Consider the following 24,113-nt stretch of genomic DNA (forward strand, 5'->3'; position numbering starts at 1 on the left):
ATGGCGCACCATACCACTCGTTTACGAAGCTTGCGGGACGATTGCGTTGGTGCGTTTTTGGGAAGCCTGTAGATAAGCCGCTGGCTGATAAATCGGAATCCCCGGTCGAAATTAGCTATAGTGGATCAATAGATTTGAATATCTGATATAGGACAAGCCATGAAATATATCCCTGCACGACACGTAAAACCCATTTTCCATTTATTTTGAAATGTACACAAAATTCGGCTTTCCTGGTCCAGGTACTTCAAAATAAGTCAAATCAACCCTTGAGATTTAAGTCCAATGTATTCGATCACTTACATTTTCTACTGCAATAGTATTGTGACCTGTCCCTTGTTATAGCAAACACATGGGAATGGAGGTACGTAGCTCCTATCATGTTTCAGTGTGATGTCATCAGTGTTCCATGCCGAAGGAAGACGTTCATCGTTTTGCTAATTGGCACATATCAATCAGATGGATAAGACATAAAGAAATGATTATTTTCTATGGATAGATGTGGGTGAACGTGGCTCATCATGACAAATTTATTTTATTTCGAACGAAATTTTAAGATTCTAGGGGTCATTTTGCAAACAGGATTCCAGCTCGGTTCTGCACGGGAACAGGAGTTTTAATGCATGCATGATTAGATTTCAATCCATACTTTAAAACTATAGTTGTTTATGATAGTTTTGTTAAAAACAGGTAGCCTGTAACGCTGCTTTCTTTGTGAAGCTTCGATTTTTCTGTGATTCCCGGCTCGAAGTCTCCAACTACTGGATTATTGTTCCAAAAAAGGCACTTCCCGTCCTCTTTTCCAAAACACAATAATAACCTCATGGCGCTTTAATTACTGGTTCTGGACCGAAACGGAGTTCGAGGCGAAAAAAGAAGCATTTGCAGGTAAAATTATTTAGTTTTTAGTAGTAAAAGAGATTTTTCTTTGTTCCCTGGATTTTGGTCACAGTTCTTTGCGCAATTTCTGACGTACACCGAACATATCCGTGATGTCGTCTATCAATTAATCGAGTACTTTTACGCTGCAGTGCCTCGCCGTGTATACACGACCCATTTTGATCCGTCAAGCGATCACTCACAAGCTATCAAAATTGACCACACTCGAAGATATCTTGATATCAATCGATTTAAATCGATTTGCGGTAATGTCAAATATATATATATATATATATATATATATATATATATATATATATATATATATATATATATATATATATATATATATATATATATATATATATATATATATATATATATATATATATATATATATATATATATATATATATATATATATATATATATATATATATATATATATATATATATATATATATATATATATATATATATATATATATATATATATATATATATATATATATATATATATATATATATATATATATATATATATATATATATATATATATATATATATATATAGCTGTTGCTTGTACATTAAGTTCTACCCAAAAAAACTAAGCCGCGTGTTTGATAAAATAATCATTTAGATATCGATAAATCGTTGTAATTAATATGGGGAAAACGCAATACTTGCCACAATTACAGTGATGAGGGAATATTTCGGCGGGGTAGAAATCGCGCATGCCGCGTAATCTATTACGGACCTGTGCTCGCGTAGTCCGGACGTATTCATTAAATATAGTAAACCGTTGTTACGAATGATAAAAAATAAAGAATGTCAAAAGTTGCGCATTATAGTTTTCAAAGTATTCCAGGAGCGGATCCAAGGGGGCCCAAAGTGGCCCAGCCCCTATTTTTTGTCAAGATAAAATGGAAGTTATACGCATACGGTTGCAAAGTACTGCCGGTCAATTTGTTTTAGAATCACGCTAGATGCTCAGAAAATGACAAGTTTTTTCAAAATCCCCTTTAGGACTGCGCCTACGGCGCCCGCGCTCATGTACCAAGTACGGGTATAGAACTAGAGGCCTCACATTTTTTTTATACAAGTATACAAAATTGCCCGTTCTCCGTGGTCAAATGGTGACGTATAATTATGTGCTTATAACTGCAGTGGTATCGATTTCAAAAAGTGCTTATCTTTTTCGATAACTAATTTCCTGGAATACCTTCGAAGTATTTGCATAACTGTCGGGATAGTGGGTGATGACGTATTAGCCTACGTTTGGCCAAGTGCACCGCGCACTCATCATCTAATGAACAACTAATTCAATGGTTCGATAAAGATTTTTATATGAACATCCAAAACTCACAGGATACTTGCACGTGAACTAGAAAATGTAATTAAGTAACATTTAACGTTGCATTCGCATAAATTCGTGCATACAGTTGCATACCGTTGCAGTTCAATCAGTCAGAATGATACAACTCAAAGGTTGCACATGACGCGTATATAAATCCACATGGCCATGCCAGCCTGCAAAAAGTAATTTGAGCGCCAATTGCAGATTGATTTGCATGGAGCTGTTGCGGATATGACGACGTCGACGATTGTGATTCGCTACTGAATTTGCCCGCTGCTGACCTGTTCTAGTTTGACGTCGATATCTTTGACAGTCAGCTGTTTTCTTTAGAAAGTATTGCGTACAGTAAATCAGTACATGTGCAACCACTGGCGGGAACGTTCCGTCATATGTATGTAAATAAAAAGTGACAACCGAGATTTGTTTTCTTGCGTAAAAAGATGGCTAACCAGTTAAACGTTCAGCCAAATTTCAGCTGTTTGAACATGCTACAGGCATCTTCATCGCCGTCAGCCGCCGCATCAGTACCACTGGTAGCAGGCAACGGTGTTACTGCACCGTTCAGATGGCTCGGTAGATTTAGTCACCAACAGAGGACAGGCCTCAGAGTGGGCGAGACGAGGCGAGGACGCAGGGGCGAAGGACATATTCGACGGCCCATGAATGCATTCATGGTATGGGCGAAAACCGAGCGGAAAAGACTGGCCGAAGAAAACCCCGATGTTCACAACGCTGAACTAAGCAAACTGCTAGGTAAGTACTGCATATAAAAATGATTCAATATATATATATATATATATATATATATATATATATATATATATATATATATATATATATATATATATATATATATAGCACAGCTAATCACCAAAAACACCTTCTTTACATCAATTGCCCGATGGTATCTGTGTGGTATTCAAATGGGTTTATTTGACTGAAAGGGTTTTAATCCCTGAATAATCAAGTCAGGTCCACATGATCAGTTTTAGTACGCAGTATATACTTCTCCGATTTGTGAGCAGTAAACTTTTTCTGATAATCAACCCTTCCGGGGGGGGGGGGGAACTAAGAAGAAATATCGGGCCAACAACAGATTCAATTTCGTGTGGGAAATCGCATTGAAAAATACTAATTGTGCGCAATAGACGAAAAATACTACGGCGGATTTGTTGTTTCAAACGTCTTGAGTTAGCCTAGCAACACGAGGCCTCCGGCTGCGATTAATCAAGATCCACGCTATCGCTGAATTCCAAAGGCTGCATATGCGTTTATGTTTTTTTCTCTCGGCTGAACATCGAAAGTGTCAAATGGAAGCCGGCAAAGTTTTTTTTGTCTATTTTCTACGCCGTCTGATAGGAAGAGTATAATAGAAACCACTTGGCTGCGTTACACCACTGTTGCCGCTATGGTATATAATATGTTTACACTGATATAATATTTCGCCAGGAAGCTCTTGACATTTAACATAATTAAGCGAGAAAAAAGTACGGACGCGCGAGTCTGTACTTGGTACAGTGAACAGGATATGTTCACACGCCACGCAACTTATCATCAAACACAACATCATGTTTTATCAAGATTATTCTATTATCAGATGTGTAATCAACAACATTTCGCGACGGAAATTCGGTTCGCAGACGATACTGCAGAAAGTTCACTAATAAGACGATCGAAAATCATCGTAGGGACTGTCTGGTACCCCTCTTATGGTCGAGTATAAAATCGCTTGAGTCCTCTCCACCAAGGAAATGCTCACGTGATATTTTGTAACCTCCCCATCAAGAATTCCTACATGATTCATATCATATAACATTTCTTGAACAAGTCCGTTATGTCCGTTACTTATGTTAGTTTTAGACCCCATTAGTCTTTTGGGTGTCACTTGTAGTTTGGGCCGTTTCTTTTCTCAGTAATTTAGTAAGGTTCATGATTTTGTTGGCTGCTTAGTTTGTACACAAGAGGGACCTTTTCAAAAGAGATAGAATATTCTTTGAAGCGATTGTTATAGCAAATGGTGGTGTTTGAATTTGAACGACAACAACAACAACAACAACAAAAACAGAGACGATCTTGGTAAGCTGAAATCCAATAGTTTTGAACAAAAAATAGTTCATATATTGATATCACATGCCGTTACTCATTCAACGAACGCCAGGAAATAAACAATCTTTGGTTAATAAAAGTAAATATTCATTAGTCACACGAATTTTCGCGTGGAAGTGGCGATAGGGAAAATAACACGCACTGAAATTGAATATTGTTTGTATCGTGCGTTAGTAGTATGCTAATTTATGGGTCGGGGTTCATTAGAATGGAAACATGAAGCTGAACGTTTTACAAAACGAAATTACGAATCACAAATAAGGTAAACGAAATCTTTGATCGGACGAGCTTAAGCGCATTCATGAATAAGAAATAGCTGAACTGTCGCGTAAGATATTCCAACAAGTTTCTCGATGTTAATGTTCATGGGTCGCTTAATTAGATTCCAATATATGTTATTCGCGTATGTAGATCCGACACAGGACCTTGATAGGTAATTTGTTATCCTAATTCTTCGTAATCCTACCTCACACGGCATATTTCTAGCTTATATGAATAAACATAACATTATATCACAAACTCAGTCAGGACTGTTTTGAAATCCGGGAAAATGGCTTCCCATCTTACCTTTTAAATGACGATTTATGCTTTTGGAATCTTGAAAAATTCTTTTATCGGATTGAAATTGAATGACGCAATCAAACGTGATAAAATTAAACTATTTTGATAAAATCTCATCTGATGAATAAAACGAATTTAAATATCTTACAGGGCAAAAGTGGCGCAACCTCGAGCTGACTCAGAAGTTACCATTTGTAGAAGAAGCAGAGAGGATACGACAACAACACATACACGACCATCCGGATTATAAATATCGACCAAGACGTCGCAAAGCTTCCAAACGGTCGACGAGTGCTGATAGCGCCGTTAAAAAAGAACTTGGTCTATCTACGAATAACGTAACTTCTACAACATTAGGTTTACTGACGCCCGAATCGTCTCCTTGCAACAGCCCTAATCCCGACCTCCAGGACATAGAAGATAAAATGGAAAATAGCCTGGCATCGTATCTTACTCCTGAACAGTCACCTGTTGATAAGAATGACAATAATTTCAAATTCCCACCCGTTTCCAGTTTTACGCAGGGTGGGATGAACGAGTGTTTGCGGGCATTTAGTTCCTCGCACCATGATCATCACCACGATATGAATAGCTACCGGCCTTCTAATGTAGCAGGATACACAGCCCCGACGAGCACTAGTTTGAACAGTCATTCTGACCAATTATCTACGCTTAGAGCTTTGGTTTCCAGCCCTTCGCTGTTGGCGTCGGCTCGACTATCAGCTCTGAACCAAATGAGCAACAAACACGACTTGGAGCCGACGAAAGAAACGTATCAGAACATTCTGTCGCAGCTGGAACACGTTTATCAAGAGGCAGCCGCACAAGTAAATACGCCATCAGACTTTTTCATGCCACAGAGGAAAAACTCTTATAATCGACTTGAACCGGATTTCGGCGGTTACACGCATCACGTGGACGCGTTAACGGAATTTTCACGGGCCGAGTCGCTGGGGGATGTCGATCGCAACGAATTCGATCAGTATCTCGATACAGCAGCGCGGTTCAGTGACGTACCTCATCTAATCGATGTGAGAGCCGCCGATTCGCAAATCAAAACTGAACCGTCGTGAAGTCTGCCAAAAATTGCACCAATCGCACAAATATAAATATTTCGTTATATATATTCTATATGATGCAGTGAAAACTAGTTTTCAATGAATGAAAATACTTATGTCATGAATCATAGTCAATATCATAGTGCACGAATAATGGCTAAAAACCTTGACAGTAAGATACCTTAGACAGTAAGAAGAAAAGAAAATCATATATATGTATGACTATACGTATATGGAATATTGAGCGTTTACCGTTCCGAAAATTACAAAAATCCGAATTAAGAAAAAAAATTAAAAAGCATAATATTTGTCTTATATACTTTTATATATTAAACAATATTTTCTTAAGAGTCTAGAAAAATTAGCGTGTATAGAATATTAATGTAGATTAGTTGTAGTTTATCGAAGACCTTATATCTCGACTTTGATTTGAGAATTCGTAGTTATGTATGGTCTGTTAACATGTATGTGTACAATTTTGATTGTACGGCCGTAACGAAACATAGAACCGTTATATTTGGGAAACGCCTTTCTTTACCTATATAGCAAAAAATAATAATGTATCGCATTGAAATTTAACTATGGTACCGACGTGTCAGCCTGTAAGTCTCTGCATTTTGGGTTATAATTGGTGTTGGATGAATGAAATTTGAACATTGCAAGTACGTATCTGCGTGGGGTTCGGTCAACAAGATGTGTCATGTCGAAATATGATTTCATACATATGATGTAATTTATGCGTCTGACGGTCACACACTGATAAATGGCAATGCTTGAAATCGAGCCAAATTGATTTCCAAGAATGTAATCTTCAAGTGACGGAGATAAAGACAAGGTCCCAGTCAACCCAGCTTAAGGGACAGCGGGTTGGTGTCATATCAGGTCATTTAACAAGCATAATATTTTTCTATCGTAGATTTTATACCGGTTCTTTCTTTCTTTCAGTTTTTTTTGTTAATTCTTTTTACAAGCTGGATGTATTGCGACCCCGCGTGAGGTTGTTATTGTATTATAAGCTTACTGTAACCCGTAATATACACGTGTAGTATTATAATATCGTATATCATTCATAGTTAGGTTTGATGGTTTTAATATTTACAGCGGACTCCGCTCAGGACAGATCCCTTCACAACCCAGATTACATATATTTGTTGTAATCGAACTCAGATATTCGGCTTAAGTTGGACAAATCTTATGGTTCGGAAAGACCAGACGTGAGCGGAGTCTAAAAGGGTTGGCACTATCATGAAACTAACCAGTGTTGATTGTTGCGTTTTAAGTTCTTGACATCAGCGAATGAGTCATTATCAAGTTCGATTATATAAGTACAATGAGCAGATACGTACCAAACTTTGACGAGATGTATGTATCTAAAATATGCAATTGAAATTCAAAGAGAAATAATACGCAGAAGTTTTGTTGCTTCCATCAACATTGTACAAAGTATTCATGTATTATGTCGTCGGGTGATCATGACTAGCCACAATCTAGATATTATTATTATTATTATTATTATTATTATTATTATTATTATATATACATGTAGAAATAAATGTAATTTCACGCAAATGTATATCCGGTAGCTATTTTTGGGATCTATACCAGTAGAGTGAGCAAGGATGATGATGATATATGACAGCACGAGGGCCCGATGCGTATCGTTTTCTATATCACCAGGCGATATAATGGATGGTCCCAAACTTCGATAGCGGGCAGTCGCACGAGATAAGACTTGTACGACGAAGTATCTGTTATCACGTCGCGCAGGTCATACCATAGACTCTTTCGTTTTAGAGTCCATGGTCATACCAATTTAATATCTTGTAAATTTCATGTAAGGTTTTCGTGACCTGACAAGGACAGGTAGCCGCGGTCACCGCTAGTTCAAGGTCAAGGAAAATGTCACACGTTTGCAGTTCATGGGAAACTTTCCTCTTGCTTTTCACCACAAAGAAAAATCGGCTCAGGATTAACAGGGGTTGATCCAGGAATTTTGCTAGGGAGTTCACACTCAATCAAATGGCGGATTATTTTTAGAATTTGGCCATTTATTTATTTTTAGAATTTGTGACGCATTCTGATGTGCATTGCCGGGGCTATAATCAGCCGATCTACGGTGGGTCGCTAGGCTTACACATTTTACCCCTCTGATCCTGGAAAAGTAGATCTCATTTTGTTCTGTTTCAACGACAACTAGTGAACCCCTGGATACGCCCCCGATTCATGAAATCTTTTCGAATACTCGTATACCGGTACTAAACCATAAACACGGGAAACTTCAATTGAGAAAGGGTCATTCAATGAAAGTCAAACAGATGTGTCCATAGAAACGACGTGAAACACATTTCGAACGCCCTACACGAAAACAGGCAGCACCAAGTTAAGAACAAAAACCAATTTTATCCAATCCAATATTTTTATTCAAACATCCTGTATATATATAAGCTTATACATATATTAAGATTTCTAAAATTTACAAGTGCACCATTAAAATGAAGTCAGAAAAACGAAAATGGTATCGTTGCTCTCCAGAGAAGACGAAAACCCAGATTACAAAACACAGTAAAAAACCCTATCTTATCTTACACATTATTTCTGAACATAAAACCATTTCATTTATATATATGTATGTATGTATGTATGTATGTATGTATGTATGTATGTATGTATGTATGTATGTATGTATGTATGCAGACGCCGTGCAAATAAATTCGCATGTCGTGTTCTGTGCTTACACTGATGGAATTTTAAAATGAAACACACGTGCAACGCTCTATAAAAGGCAAGAAGAAGATTTGGAAATATTCATGTATTCTTTGTGATTGATAAAAGAGAAGGCAAATACATGTAGCAGTAAAACACCATGCACGGTACCGCGAACGCATACACACCACATATTGGTACATCGGAGAAATACTGTTTATACATAGTACTACATGTATAATAAATTCTGGCATAAAAGTGCGGGTTAGCAGTTTCTAATCAGCAGATTCCCCGGATGCTAAATTCTTGCCACCCAAGTTCACTAGATTCATGCGTTTCAACTGGACGAACGGGTCTTTCATCGTCGTTCCATACGAATTCAGCACCCTGCAAATGAATAACACACTCCACATTAATACGCGTGCATACAAAAATTCATAATATTTTTAGATAAAAACCATCGCGTCACAAAATGGTCTACTCGACTCGATCTACTGCTGTTCCTGCTATAAGTTTAATTTCGAAAGAAGATTTTACAGAAACTATTATAATGGTCAACATAATGCAAATGGATAAAACATGCATTACGAAATCATTTAAGTGATGACGGCATAATACCCTAAGATTATTTCAACAAAACTTAACGTATATAAACTAAAATTTCAACAATTCCTTTGTGATTTTGATATACTTTTTTTATCATTAGAAGCAATTACATGAGGATAGCTATATCCCGTCCTTTGGATGGGTAAATGGCATATATACAGATAAAATGTCTCGTTCGAAATGTATTAGTACATGCATGTTTATCACCATTGTTGGAGATTCTGCGCGAAAGACAATGAACATTGAGCGAAATTTCATTTTCATGAAAAACCATTATCATTGGTAATTTCTTCAGCAAAAAGGCTTCATTTAAGCTAATTATGAGGCGAGACTGACTTTTCATTCAAACGATTGAATCATGTGTGATATTCTATCGCCGACTGAAATCACTAGCACAGCATATCAATTATGTATCTAGATATACATATACATATGTGAACATCAATCTACGCTCTAAAAATGCCAGCGTAGCTTTAAAGTTCAACCTACACTGGTGGCAAACAAACTTTTAGATGATATCTAATAATATCCATATACATATGTGATCATGAATAGAGGCCCCTGTAAAGCACAATTCTCTATGGGGAAGGGGTCTAAAAAGGTGGTCTGAAAATATTCAATACTTAATACATCAAAATGTTATATTTCATGATGGAAGAACCATAAAAACATTCAGGGGATACAACCTTAGTTAATCCGTATCGCTCAAAAACAGGAATTTTAGTACAGATTTGTTTAAGTGAGGTATGGATGACAGGTAGTCCGTAATACAACATCATCTGGCTACCAATTAAAGACCTTAAAGTAATCTGAAACCATACACCCTCAAGATGGAGGAGGTGAAAGAAAATTGGCACCTGTTATTTTGTTTCTTAGAATAATATTTACCACAGCGGTCTGTCTATACACCATTATATTTTTTCAGTGCAAGTGTATGTTTCCGACAGGTGCTACGAATTACACGTAAGGTTATACATAGAAATTGGATTACACAGGGATTTGGGGGTCTATACCCCCTAAAATCTTTTAATTGCCTTTTTAAAGCTGTGAATGAAAAATATGAAAACAAGACGAAACAACCCTCTCATGATTGATATTACATGTCGATGTTCTTATGCCCAAATCTTTTAGGGGGATATTGAAAAACTGCAATGGACCCTGCCCAACATTTGTCCGGGGGAAGGGGGTATGGATTGACACTGGATTAACCAAGGTTGACTTAAATACATAGGCAGGATTATCTATAAAAGTTTGGGATCAGAAGTAAACTGATTGTTATAGGTGTATGCATGAAAAAAGAGCATGGTAATCTTATACAGAAACTAGAGACTGTTACAGTAATGGATCCAGGGTCTTCTATATCCAACATGCCTCTCAATCTTATCTACATGGTAGAATTTCTAACAACAGTGAATAGCTGGCTACTGGCCTCCTGGCATTTTTCAATCGGGGTCATTATCGGTCAAAAACTAATGAAAAGGCGACTGATTATTCGATTAGAAATTCAATCAGCGAATTGTTTACTGGTCAGATTAATACAAATCTAAATTAGATTCAGACAATAAAAAAAAGCTAGTGTGTCGGAGTTGTGTTGGCAAAGTGGTAAGATTTTCAAAATGATGGATAGATATGTTGCATTGTTGAAACACCCCAAAAATTACTTTCAATGATGTCTTATCAGACCAGACTAGCTTTTAGGTTAGCCTGTGTTACAGGTTCAACATCTCAATCGAAAAAAATCATTTCAAATAACCTCATATCTTAAAGCGTCACCACCAGGGGTTGCAGGGTATGGGTGTGAGTGTCACATTTCAAAAATTGTAGTTCCAGCTTGCTTTGGATGTGACAATTTTTTCTTTTTATTAACGAATTTGAGGGCAATAAATGACTGAAAAGACAGAAGAAAATATAATCTGTAGTTAGCTTCGAACCTGCAGTCTCTCTGATGATTGACACAAAGTAAAACTGATTCCATGTATGACCTTAACTGAAAGAACCCAGAGCCACAGTCCAAAACCAGAATAAGTCCGAAGATCAATGCCAATTTGTGGATTTTCATAAGGATATAAATCCAGTGAGAGGGGAGAAAATTGAAAATATTCAGGCTCCAGTTTCATAAAGCTAATTACAATTGATAGCTCTAATTGTGAATTAATTCACTGAAATAATCAAGTTGTGATAACCAACTGATCATTATTTTCTGAGAAACTAGGCCTTAATTTAGAAAGCTAAAGTACGGTAGACTCCACAAAATCCGGATATCATCTAAGCCTTGCATATACTGCAAGAAACGAGCCCAAAACACGAAAAACAGATTTGCGTTTAAATATGTTTTGTTCACCCACTGTCGCACACAGCAAAACATAGAACATCTAAACAAAAATAGTTATTGTATCTATGATATCAAAAGGGGGATCACGTGATCTGTTCGGTACTTTTTGATTAGGTACTCTGACCACAACACACAGCAATTGAAACAAGTGTTTCATGTTTCATGAAACCAACGAATTCAATAAAACTCTTTATCATACAATAATGTTTATACAGACCTGTTGGTACAGATAAGTACCTGTTGGTTTCAAACTTTTTTGGTAAACCATGTGTCATGATTATGAGCACACATGATAAGTGTTTTTGTTTTCGTGTTTCGTGTTTATGTCTTGCTGCGTGCGTTCTCCTACATCTAAAGATACATAAATATACGTTCTCATAGACCGGATTAGTTCAAAACATGACCCGATCTTAGATGGATCTACTGTATTTAGCTTCAAATCCCAGTTGAAATATACCATCTGTATAAGAAATAAGTCTTAAGAAATAAAATGTTTCCATTTCATAGTAAGCACATGTACATGAATACAGATTTTCATATTGCGACTTCATCAAGCTGCATGCTAGTGGTTAGAATGAATGAATATGTGTCCCAATATTGAATTCAGGCTCTGGTTCTATCCATTGAATTAATCTAATCTAATTACACGTAGCCACTGGAAAATGCATAAGCAGGATATATAAAGAACTATAGAGGTGGTCACAGATGTCAACATCCTACATGTAAACGGTAAATCTGGATGCTATCAATCTTTTCAGCGGGACTAATCTTTTTCATTGTACATTAACCTCACCTTACTCAGACATGGCTAACTCAGACTTTTGACTATAGCCATGATCACAAGGCGACGATTTGGCCCGGGCAAAACTGGCCGGAGTCAAATTTGGCCCGTGCCTAATTAGGAAGCAAACCACTTAATCGATACAAAACAATGCTGTGAAAAAGCCAAGCGAGTCACGTCCAGAACCAGTTGCAATTCACCCGCAATGGTTAGACATGTGCTAAAATTTGGCATTGGCCAAAAATGCTTTTGCGATCGCAGCAAAAGTCGGAAAAAACGAAATGATTTTTTTGACATCCTCAGGTATTTTCCTACCCTTATCTTAGACCAATGTCGTCAGTCCCAGTTTGTCCGAGTAAGGCGAGGTTTACTGTACCATGTAAATGGATTTCATAGCAAGAAAGTTGTGATCTAAAACAGGGATTGTCCTTCTTATTCATTTGATTGGTAGATTTGATCTTATTTGGTGTCCCTTACAAACCCATCACACCTGCCAGGAGCAAAACTGAGGATTTGCAAGGAAGTCTTAACAGAGCCATATTTAGTAGGGGCAGTTACCCACTAGAAACTTTGGAAAATTGCTTTTTTGCAAATATTATTGTTATATCCTATGGAACTGCCCTTTTCGGGTTTTTTCTGCCCCCTAAAATTCAAATCCTAGCTATGGCCTTCTTTAGGTGATACATTTAACTAGCCGGGACTTTCTACATTGTTGGACAGATGGAGAGCCAAATCATTGTACCTGTTGTCTGACTGCACAGTTAAGTCCGGATAACAGTGTCGCCACTGGCAAAATTTCATCATTTAAGCCAAATTTAATGGAAATGCTGATTAAAATGTTGAGCAATTTTGTTGCAGGGTAAAGAAATCATGAAAGACAATAGCTCCAAAGCTAGATCATACATCAGAGCAACCAGATTCGGGCCTCCATGGAAAACTTGATGGCAAATTACAGCCCAATATTGTTTCTCTGTATGACAGGATGTTGACAGATGGGAACGAAAACCCCTTAAGCCTAGGGGGTGCCGAAGCATTAATATAATCTTACACTTTGAATGAAATGATAGTGTGCCTTTAAACGTGTGTCTTAGTATCAGGCAAAGTGAGTGTACGACACTTCAGTTTCACGAGTATCCCCGCCTGACTCAAGTCGTGAAGTATTCTACAAGTAATAAAGACATAACCACTGACATTTAATCAACTACACAATATTTAAAATCATGAAGCCTATCAAGTGTTTTTATTTCTTCAAAATAACAGTCCACAGTAGGTAATATTTTAGATGATGTTGATGGCAATCAGCAAACCACCTACTCCTTCATGGAAAGCGGATTTTCTGGGAATTTAACCTCACAACCCCCATAGCAAGTGGGAGGAGGGTCTTTTCAAAATTAGTTCCCCTTGATAACTACCCTAAACGTAGTTGATGTTTCAACTCATTGTTTTAAATTGAATACGTCACAATTTTGATATCAGTCGAAATAGCAATTAGGAAGTACATGTATGTGATAAAAAGCCAATGTTGGCTAAAAAAACACGAGTTAGTTGACAAATTTGCACTTTTAGAATCACCAAGTATAATCAATATAAATAGGCATGCCATCATAAATTGACTGCAATCAATAAAACCAAAAAATTCAATTTCAGATTCGGCGTGAATTTTTGGTGAAACTAAGTTTTTTTGCTTGTCCATTCATCCCTTTTTGCTGTTGATTAGAATTGAGGAGGCAGCAAGTGGGCTCATTGATATGTATTCTTAGAAATCGGTGCAAGGAACAACAAGAAGCATGCATAAAAACTGGTGGTTTATTGTATGCAATAAAGAAAAGGATAGACACAGGCGTCGCCAGATGGGATTCAAGTTTGGGGGTTCAGGAGTGTGAACGAACTTAATCTTGTTTGTAATTTTTAGTACAATGATTCTATAAATGGCTGATACTGTCTTCTACGGTAAAACTGGTAAAATTGCTCTTTTTTGAAAAAATTTCTGGGGATTCACCGTTAAACAGATTTCTAACTGGATATCAAAATCCTACACTATGAAAAGAGAGTCTGAAATATTCCTGAGCAAAAATTTATTCAATGTTTCAACTACATACAAAAACTCATCTTCAGGAATATTATCGCTGGGTCTCTTTGTTCTGGATTGTATCTCATAATTCTAACATAACACTAGTATTCCTGAAGATGAGGATTTACGATGTACCGGTAGTCAAAACGTCAAATGAATATTAGCTCAAGAGAACATTTCAGAACCTTTCTATTTTTAGTGCGGGAATTAATACTGTGAGACAGAGTGTTCCGTCAATGATTTCTCTTGATGCATGTGACTTCACTCAGTACTTCCATCACAAAATTCCCTTCCTGGCGACGCCTTCTTAATAGTAGGCAGTTGATTCTGTGTAAAATAAGGTGAAAATATAACTTTATGATAATTGTCAATCGGTTTCCTGGAGCAAAGTTTTCGGACATTTGATACTTTATCACCAACATTCCGAAATTTCTTGTATAGGTGTCATGGGTGCCCAAAACATCAACTCGGACATTATGAATTGAAAGTTTACTAACTTTAAACACCGGACATTAGTCTTTTCATCACAACACCTTTAACAAGTGATTGTAAAAAATTCACACTGGTAAGATAATGTCTGAAGGTGGTTCCAGGCTGCATCGTAAGGTAAGTATATAGAACGGAAATTCCACAGTTGAAACAAATGATATTTCAATTCTAGTTTATTTTCTACATTCAGCCCACTAAGAAAAATCTGAATAAGGAAAGGTGCATGGGCCCAGTTTCATGATACAGTCGAACTCATTTTGCGTTGAATTTTGGTTTAATTGCTACAGGCAACTTCATCTTTTCAATTAGGACAGCAATTGAAACTTACCAATCCTAGGCTTAAACTTTTTCATGTAACTGAACCCTGTGGAAGTAACTATTTACAATAGAAAATAGACCGTAAGCATTTACAATAAATGCCACATCATTTACATGCAAAACTTAAGAATTTCATGATAAACAGTCGATGATGGTGGAATATGAAAATAAAGCGAAAGGAAATTGAGAATGACATGAAGGCTACTGGTGCATTTTACCTGTCACCTATGTAATCTTCATCACAATTTCTGCTGAAATATAAATTCACGTACCATGCACACCAAGGTAGTATGTGCTCATTGAATAATGCCAATTTAAGGGATTGGCAATATACTCTTGCTATACATGTATCCTTAGCACGAAAGAAAAAATTTCCAAAATAGTTGAGGCGATAAAATCTAATGGATCAATCATGCTCATTTATTCTCAATTATCATGCTCATTTATCTAAACTCTCTCAAAAATAATCGTGTCAACTTCGTTTTAACCCTTTTAAAGTCTGATATACCCGACCAGACAGGGTTAAAATTGCCTGAGTCAATCATCTGGAATTTATCTACACCCAATATTGTCTGATAAAGCTTATTTCTAATCCCTTGGGAGTTTTCCTGGAATTCCGTAAAACACTTCAACGACTAGGGATCCAGTCATACCATGCCCACCGATAGTGGTCGGAAATGCTAGACAATCTGACAATTTACAGATTCAACCCCACCAGCTGGTGAGCACATACAAAAACAATGACCTCTCACCACAATCATAGAACGTTACAGTGGAACCTTGTTACAACGAACTTCACGGCACCAGAAAACATGTTCGTTAAAATCAGTGTGAAATTGATTAAATTTTCTTACCTAGAGACGAAATTCAATATTTGTTATATCCGATGTTTTATCCGAGTTAGTTTTAACGAGGTTCTACTGTATGAGCTAAAACTTTGCAATTGCATGTGGTAACAAAATATGTATATGAAAATAATGCATAATTTCTCTATTCAACGTCTCCTAGTGAAAGTATGCAGAAACTGATTGCCCGAAAAAATCACCACAGTCATAGAAAGTGTCAAGATCTACAACTTAGCTATTAATTCTGATTACAAAACATGCAAACATAGAGCCAAAGAAAAATGGATATACTACGTAACTTCACCATTCAAGGCTTCATATTCTCCACAAAAAAAATCAACAAATAAGCAAACAAAACAAAACAAAACAGAGAACTCCAGATGAATGATAACTGAACTGTCTCTAAGTCCCAATGTAAAATGAAAAACCATGTAGAAGCTATAGGCCTAAGGATTCCGATTGAACTAATTTTTCTTGTAATGCTTGGCCCTAGGGGGAGTTACACACGCACACGCACATTCACACACGCACACGCACACGCACACACACACACACACACACACACACACACATATCAAACCTCAAGAAAATTTATCGGTTTCTTGTAATGACAGTGCTGATTTTACTAAATAATAATGGCTACAAGTCAGCCATCTTGACTCCGATTGAGACAATTTTTGGGTTGCGGATGCAGCTAGGATAGATACATACATAAACCAAATGACAAGACGATACATCAAGGCATATCAAAAACTTCCCAAGAAAACTAGATTCTGTCTACAGACAGACAGATGACAGATGAAAAGTGAATGCAATAGCTTGCAGCGACTTAAGTCCCAAGTGGGTTAAAAATTATTCAACAAACATTAAATACAAAGTTCAACAATTTAAATGAAATTAGAAACATCAATTTAGAAGAGTTATTTCTTGCCAGATATGATTACCAAACTGTTCTAATTACCTCGGAGCTGCATTGATTTCGTTGTACAATCCGGATTTCACAGGTGAAGCTGAACTCGGGAGACTTGAAGATTTGGCTAATATTTCGTCGAATTGTTTTCGAGGTAAACCTGCCAAAAGGTCAACGCGTACACACATCAATTGACTTTCAAACAAATATAAACAGGGTGCACTTATCTAAACCCATGCTTTATTTACCTGAAATGATTATCAATATGTTGCTGTAAAAGCAACCAATATATCGAAGGTGATATCTTATCTAATGAAAATATATCATGGGAAAATAGTTTTCTGGATTTTTTTTTCAAATATGCAAAATCAACGGAATTTTTCTTGATTTACAAATTTTGTTGCTTTGTTTTTGTGCTTATATAAGATAGTTGAGTATTGATCCATTTCTCCTTTTTTTCCTTAGGGATTATCTGTAAGATCGACTGGTTTGTAGACCAATGAATAAGATTGAACTAATCGCAGTTGCTAGGCCCAGTTCTTAAGATAATGACACAAATACATTGGTCCTAAAACAATTCAACTTGAACAATTAATCTATTTCATTGGTTTTGAGAGATTAAAGTTTTTGAGCCTGTCCAAAACTTCATAAGTTGTGTCCTCTTAAACACTGAATTGACCTGCTTCATCTGATTATTGCCAGGATACCCACAAGTTGTAAGTGGATAGGGGTTATATGTATAACGCTTATTATCATTGTTCCTACAGTGCTACATCACCTGAAGTGTTAAAGTGACTTTGATTAGATAAGAATAATTTTCAAGTAATATTAGTGTTAGTCATTAAAACAGTTTATTCCAGTAACCAGTGATTTCAATCGGTTGAATTAACTTACTAAAATTAGATTATAATAAGGTATTGGGTGATTTCAGGTTTGGGGTTAGTAAGGTATTAAGTTCTGTGCTCAACACAGGTTATTATATCCATCAATTTTCAAATCCAAAATTGAAATCACACAATAGGTAACTATATAGGTAACAATAAGTTGGGTACAAACGAATTACTACCGGCATTCAGAGCTGCTGATATTCAGCACAGCACCACCTATCAGTTTGACAATTATTTTGCAAAATAAGTCTCAATAAAATATAAATCAAATCATAGCATTATACTTTCTGTGCAGGATTTCCTTCAGATCCTAATTCGGTTGGCAGGGGTATCCCTGGCCTAAACTATTGGGTGGTTTGTTCAATAAAACTGGACCTTTTTGTTAGAGTTTTAAGCAAACTATATTCATAGATAGAGAACCATATAATATTTACCAGCCATCATATAACCGGAGGCTGTGGCTCGTCTTTGTACTGGTGGCAATAAGTCTGAATGATCACCAGTGCCTATGAAAAAATAAACAGGATCTGGTTAATATTCAGGGCTAAGATTGGCTCTAAAAATCAATTGAATATATTTGCTAAATCAGTTTACATTAAATCAAGTGCTGGGCCCAGTTTCACAAAAAAGTTTAACTAAAATGTTTGGTGTAATAGCTATTGGTAACTTCATATTTTCAATGAGGACAACAATTCAAACTTAAGGTTTACACTTTTTTTGAAACTGGACCTTGAATAATTTGAAAATTGAAAAAAATTCCACCCACTGTGTTGAATAAAAGGCATACTGCTTCAGTGCATCTACACCGCAGTGCAGTGTAGTATTACACCGCAGTGCGATGTAGTATTGTTAGTTACTAAAATTTCACTATGTTTGACTGGTGCTACCGTCGTTTAAGAGATAGCAAACAGGGTACTAGCAAAGTCCACACCAATTCGTACACAACACTGCTATGTAGACACACTGAAAGGGTTAAAAGTTAATCCTTTCCGCGAAACTGGACCTTAGGGCTTAACTCCACAGTTGTAAGTGAGATTTCAATATAGTTAAAATCAGTTCATTTTCAATTATATAATCAATTACAAACCCACAACTGTTGAACTGGGTACAGAGATCCGCACAGCCAGAGTAAATCTTTAAAAATGGGATAGGCCTACTTTGATAATGATGTTATTATGGTTACTATCAGGGGTGGATCCAGCGCCTTATAAGACTCTCAGAAATTCTTATTAGTGTCCATTTTCAGAGGCACTTTCCCAGAGATGTTAATTCAATTCTATCAAACATTCTTACCGTTTTGAGGCAGAGGCATAGTAGCGTGTCTGTTAAATAATTTCTTCCTTTGGCGATACGCCTCTTTCGACGCTTTCCAATTGATCAAGAACTGACGAGACGTTTCGTTGATTTCTTTACCATCCAACGATTCTATACATGGAAAATAGGCCTCTATTAGTAGGCATCTAACAGGGATAGAACCTAAGTTGTGATTCAAAATCAACTTTTAAGTGGAAAATCAGAGGGATCTACTGTTTGCATATTTTCTGTGTATGGCTAAAACTCTGCAATTTGTGTGTATGAAATTTATGAATGCAGCCCCCAACTCTCTAGAGTCAACCTTAAGCTACTCATTATTGGTAAAAATTGCCTGTGGTCTGGTTAGTTCCGCTCTCCACTGCTGTCCTGTCCTTCTATAGATAATTTGACTTACCGAGACTCAATGACATCACAATGATACGATCGCGATATTTCGATTTGTTACAAAGTGGATTCCCGGATAGTTCCAGTCTAGATAAATGCCGCCATGAACCTAGCACATGCGCTATTTCCTTCATATCATACAGTTTATTGTCCGTGCACACAAATTGTTGCATCTCGCGCAGACATTCCAAATCTCTTATACTATTTAGATTATTTCCAGAAATGTTGAACACTTGAAGAGAGAACTGAAATGGACAAACAATTTTTTTAGTATAGGCCTCAAATCTTAAATAGATTTTATATCAAGAATTTTGTAAAGATTAGGAGTGGATCCCCAGGGCATGGGGCTGAGGTTCTTCCCAAGTTTCTTCAGGGTAAATCGATGACAAAATGGCATTGTGGCAGTGGCCAGTGCCAGAGAAAGTATGGTTGTTAACAAAGGTGCAATCTATTGGGAGATTTCAGCAATTTTAGAGAAAGTTGACGAAGCGCCTTTTTATCAAAAGGCCACAAGTTGAGGGTCTTACAAAAGTTTCAGAGAAACCCCTTAGACAGCCCCTGAAAATTGAGATTTCTATTGTCTGAAATGAACTTCAGTATGCTGGTTGATATTTCAAGTCCCATAAATCAAATTATAGACAAACGACATAAGAACCCATTGGTGTGTATACATAAATTATGATTGATGATGGTCTCTAGTCAGAGCCTGTAAGATTGTGCCTCATTTAATTCAATTTTTATTGTCAATAATTTGTGTTGCCAATTCTCTTTTTCAAATGTGCATTTTAGGCCTATTGCGAGTACGCTTTTTGATTTGATAAATTCTAAGTTTAGATCATTGATCGTTGTTACTGCAGGCTTACAGCTAAAGCACGAAGTGACCTTGGGTCAAATAGGAGCTGTTCACCGGATGGTAGTTTCTGGTGTTCGGCATGAAGCTCCTGAAGATTGTCGATATTTTCCAATCCTTCTATGACAGTAATACAATTACCACCAACGTATCTGAAGAAAATTAAACATAGGCTACAGAATAACAAGAAATGAACAGTTTACATCTGGAATGCAGGGTTCTTGAGAAGCACATTCAAGGCTTTTTACCCCCACGAAAAACATTTTTACGGCAATATTTCCTCTTCCTCGCTTCATCCATTCAAAAACAATAAAAACAGCTTTAACAGGGTTCACTGTGCCACTGCTGACCGGATTTCAGTGATATTTACTGACACAGCCAACTACAGCAACCTTAAGAAATTTGATAATTCTAATTTTGGGCCTGTGACCCAATGACTACACTAGTGACTTTTTAATTAGTTGAAGTACAGATTTTTTCACGTACAATCTTGGAAATATAACGGAAAATGTAAGTGTGAAAACTGTATTGGGTTGAATTCAAATGATGGGAGTAAACTTACTTTACGCAAATAATTAGGATGGATCACGAAAAAATTATTTTTTTTCTTAATTAAATCAGATGAAAACACAACTTTATCAACCAGATGTTTTTGTCGGGATTTCAGAGGGGATCCATGGTCCAAGTCAATTGACATCATCTCCGTGAAAAGCGCACACAACTGAATGATGATTCATCATGAATAAACACAGTAGTGGGTTTTACCCAATGACTTCAATAGACACCTACTGTACAACATAGGTCTCCAAGGATGAAAAATAAATCTAAACGATTTATATATCATGCAGTAGACATCGTCACGCTGTTATCAAAATTTCCATCATTACAAAAAAACAGTCATAAATCTACAGATTTGCAACCTTTTTCGAAATTCAAGGCCCTAAAAGACCTAAGTGCTGAATTCAAGGCTTTTCAAGGCCTTGTATTTCCTTTTAACAATTCAAGGCTATTCAAGGATTTTAAGGCCCGCTACGAACCCTGGAATGGACCAACACAGGGATGATTATGCCAAGAAATCACGTTAGCTAAAATATGACCAGAAAACTGATTGAACATTGGATCTCTCAGGGAAAACTCTTTCTAATCCAGGAGCCTAAACAGGAATACATAATTTGAAATATGATAAGATATTCACTAGGTATTTTCAACAAGGAAAGGCATTCAGTCCAAATCCTATCCCAACTCAGCCAAACGGAAGGTTGAACCCACTGGGAAATAACGAACACTACCTTTGTTTAAAATAAAAAGGTGCTTTTAAATGAAAATATAATTGTTATAGGCCCAATGTATATAAACTATAGGACCCAGTTCCTCAAGGTTATATCTACACAATCAAAATCAACTCTGGTAATAATAGATCTCTTCATTCAAACATTTTCATCATACTGATACTTACAATTTTGTAAGTTTCTTCAGATGCCCGACTCCATGTAAACGTTTAATGTCGTTATTTTGCAGATACAGATGCGTCAAATTGCTGTTCTGGTTTAGGTTTGGTATCGCTTCTAACTTGTTGTCATACAAGTATAAAACAGTCAAGTTACGACAGAGTCCAATATCGTCGCCCTAAATTTGAAAAAGATGAGAAATTAAGTTGATCATTATGAAAACTAAATTAGTTGATGATAGAGGTTCCAAAAAAGTCGACAATGTAAGCTTAAGCCAGTTTCTATACAAACAGTCTTGGAAGCATTAAACAACCATTAGCAATAAAATATACATCATTTGTTCATTGTTTATTCGTAGTTTTGAAAGAACATTTAAACAGGTTTTTTTTGTCTGGGTCAACAGAAAGATTTGTTCACACTTTATGGAATAAGGTAACAGTTAATCTTTTTAAAATGAGCATGGAACAAACATTTATATTGAATATCATGGGCGGAGCCACACTAAGGCATATTGGTATTGGAAAATGAGGATTAGAATTTCAAATTGCCATAGGCCTAGCTAAGCGTATATCTACCATACAGAGAATTGGAGCTGTGTATAGACATATATCTGAATAGACCTACATGCCCTAAACACAAATATTTTTCAACATTTTCTACATCCACAGCCCTGTTGGTTATGATATATCTGTAGAGATATAGAGATACCCTTTTTAATGATGAGTGCTTCTATTCTTAAAAGTAGAATATTGTCTGGAAACCGCCCTGGGCCAGATTCAATGAAAAGCATTTAAGCTTCTATAAATCAATCAAAATTCTTGAATAACTCAGTTTGCTAGTAAGGTCTACTAGGTACTGGGTACGAGGGTAGATGGATCTAATGATCGTTCCTGTTCATGAAACTGGATGTTGGATTAGCCCAAGTAGTAACTGACCAGGGTCCACTTTCACAAAAAAGTTTATAGTAATGATTTTAGTATTTTCATTATCATATTTCATCTATATCGATTAAGAACTTTAATCATTTTAGTGAAAATGGGCCCTTGGGGTTCAGTTTCATGTTTAGATATATTTCACAAACCATATGCCCTAGGCATACGCTTTATCTGCAACCTAGAGTAGACTTCTCAAGTTGGATCCTATCAACTCGGATAACTCGGAAGTTTACTGAAATATTTTTGTGACACTTTTTAAGAAATACATGAAAACCGACTTGAATATCACTCAATAGGGCCTACATTTTTATGGTCCCAAAAGATCAAACTTGAGTGGAGTGTACTGTAGGCCTATATAGTTTTAATCAAGCCCTAGGCTAACAATGATTAAGCCTATCAGCCTCTGAATATGTATTCGAACTTACAACTTCATCAATTCCACGGCCTTCCAAGTAGAGATGGGTCAATCGTTTGATGAAATGTTGAACGCTCTCTTCGCGTTTTTTCTTTGTATAGCCAGATGTACCTCTGGCGATCAAATCGATCGTAACTTTCACCATTTTTCTGCCCCTCAGATTTCGAAATCACCGACAATGTTGTTCATTTACGGCTGCATTGAGGCCATTCTGAAATGGAAACATTTACACGCTACTGGTTAGAAGAATGAGACGGAGTGTCGGAAATGCCATCTTGTATAAAACGTAATGACTGGTGCCAATCCCATCAGGTTCGAAATCCGACAATGCTGCAATATTCGCGATAATTCAAAACTTTTTGAAATTATCGCGCGAGAAAACCAAACTTTTGAATTCTCGCGCGAGAAAACCAAAAGTTTTGAATTCTCGCGTGAGAAAACCAAAAAAGGGCCACTGTGAAAATTTTTTTAACGTTGCTCTCCAGACAGAAAAATTTTTTAGTATGGCCCGAATCAGCCACCATAGTAAATATCCACTTCGTTACTTCTTTAACAAATTTTCAAAAATTTTCATTCAAAAACAAAATTTTGATTTGAATACTCTACTCACTTCTTGCAGTTTTTCTCAGGCTAATAGGCTGACTAAATGTAAAATTACCTCGTCCCTTCGATCGTGGTGTAGTGCAGATAGTGAGATGTTATGGCATGCCGAATAATACAATTACCGCAAAAAATCTATAATTTCATTAGCAACAAATTCAATTCGACACTTTGCCCTGCCTGTCAATACCCGGAAGCCAGTGTTCGATTGTCGTAAAATGCTACCGTTGACGCCGTTGCTATGAGCGTCGTTAAGGATGAAA

At 36.6% G+C, this 24,113-nt stretch overlaps 2 protein-coding genes across 12 annotated transcripts; one reads left to right on the plus strand and one right to left on the minus strand.

The window, feature by feature from the left end:
* The first annotated feature begins 2,524 nt into the window (after nt 1-2,524).
* Nucleotides 2,525-7,450, plus strand: LOC141899946 (uncharacterized). The gene is made up of 2 exons (XM_074786586.1): nt 2,525-2,990; nt 5,055-7,450. The coding sequence occupies exons 1-2, from the start codon at nt 2,678-2,680 to the stop codon at nt 5,975-5,977; spliced, it is 1,236 nt and encodes a 411-aa protein (XP_074642687.1). The 5' UTR covers nt 2,525-2,677; the 3' UTR covers nt 5,978-7,450.
* Nucleotides 7,451-8,610: 1,160 nt separating this feature from the next.
* On the minus strand, nt 8,611-24,045 carry LOC141899967 (protein phosphatase 1 regulatory subunit 42-like). 11 transcript variants are annotated; one of them, XR_012618652.1, is made up of 12 exons: nt 23,861-24,045; nt 23,261-23,461; nt 21,909-22,078; nt 20,466-20,604; nt 19,613-19,847; nt 19,198-19,329; nt 18,339-18,410; nt 17,069-17,177; nt 15,481-15,513; nt 13,433-13,546; nt 11,841-11,954; nt 8,986-9,052 (listed from the first exon to the last, which is right to left on the minus strand). XR_012618652.1 is itself a non-coding variant. In XM_074786623.1 (11 exons), exons 2-10 carry the CDS (start codon nt 23,393-23,395, stop codon nt 13,459-13,461), a joined length of 1,110 nt encoding a protein of 369 aa, XP_074642724.1. In that variant the 5' UTR covers nt 23,396-23,461; nt 23,861-24,045; the 3' UTR covers nt 8,912-9,052; nt 13,433-13,458. The 11 variants fall into 11 exon arrangements, 9 of the variants coding, with proteins under 9 accessions (XP_074642720.1, XP_074642721.1, XP_074642719.1 ...); XR_012618653.1 differs by lacking the exon at nt 8,986-9,052 and adding an exon at nt 11,094-11,159; XM_074786623.1 differs by lacking the exon at nt 11,841-11,954 and having other exon boundaries at nt 8,912-9,052; nt 15,481-15,510.
* Between the last annotated feature and the right edge of the window lie 68 nt (nt 24,046-24,113).

The sequence above is a fragment of the Tubulanus polymorphus genome, chromosome 2 (genome assembly GCF_964204645.1).
Source record: "Tubulanus polymorphus chromosome 2, tnTubPoly1.2, whole genome shotgun sequence".
Taxonomy (NCBI): domain Eukaryota; kingdom Metazoa; phylum Nemertea; class Palaeonemertea; order Tubulaniformes; family Tubulanidae; genus Tubulanus; species Tubulanus polymorphus.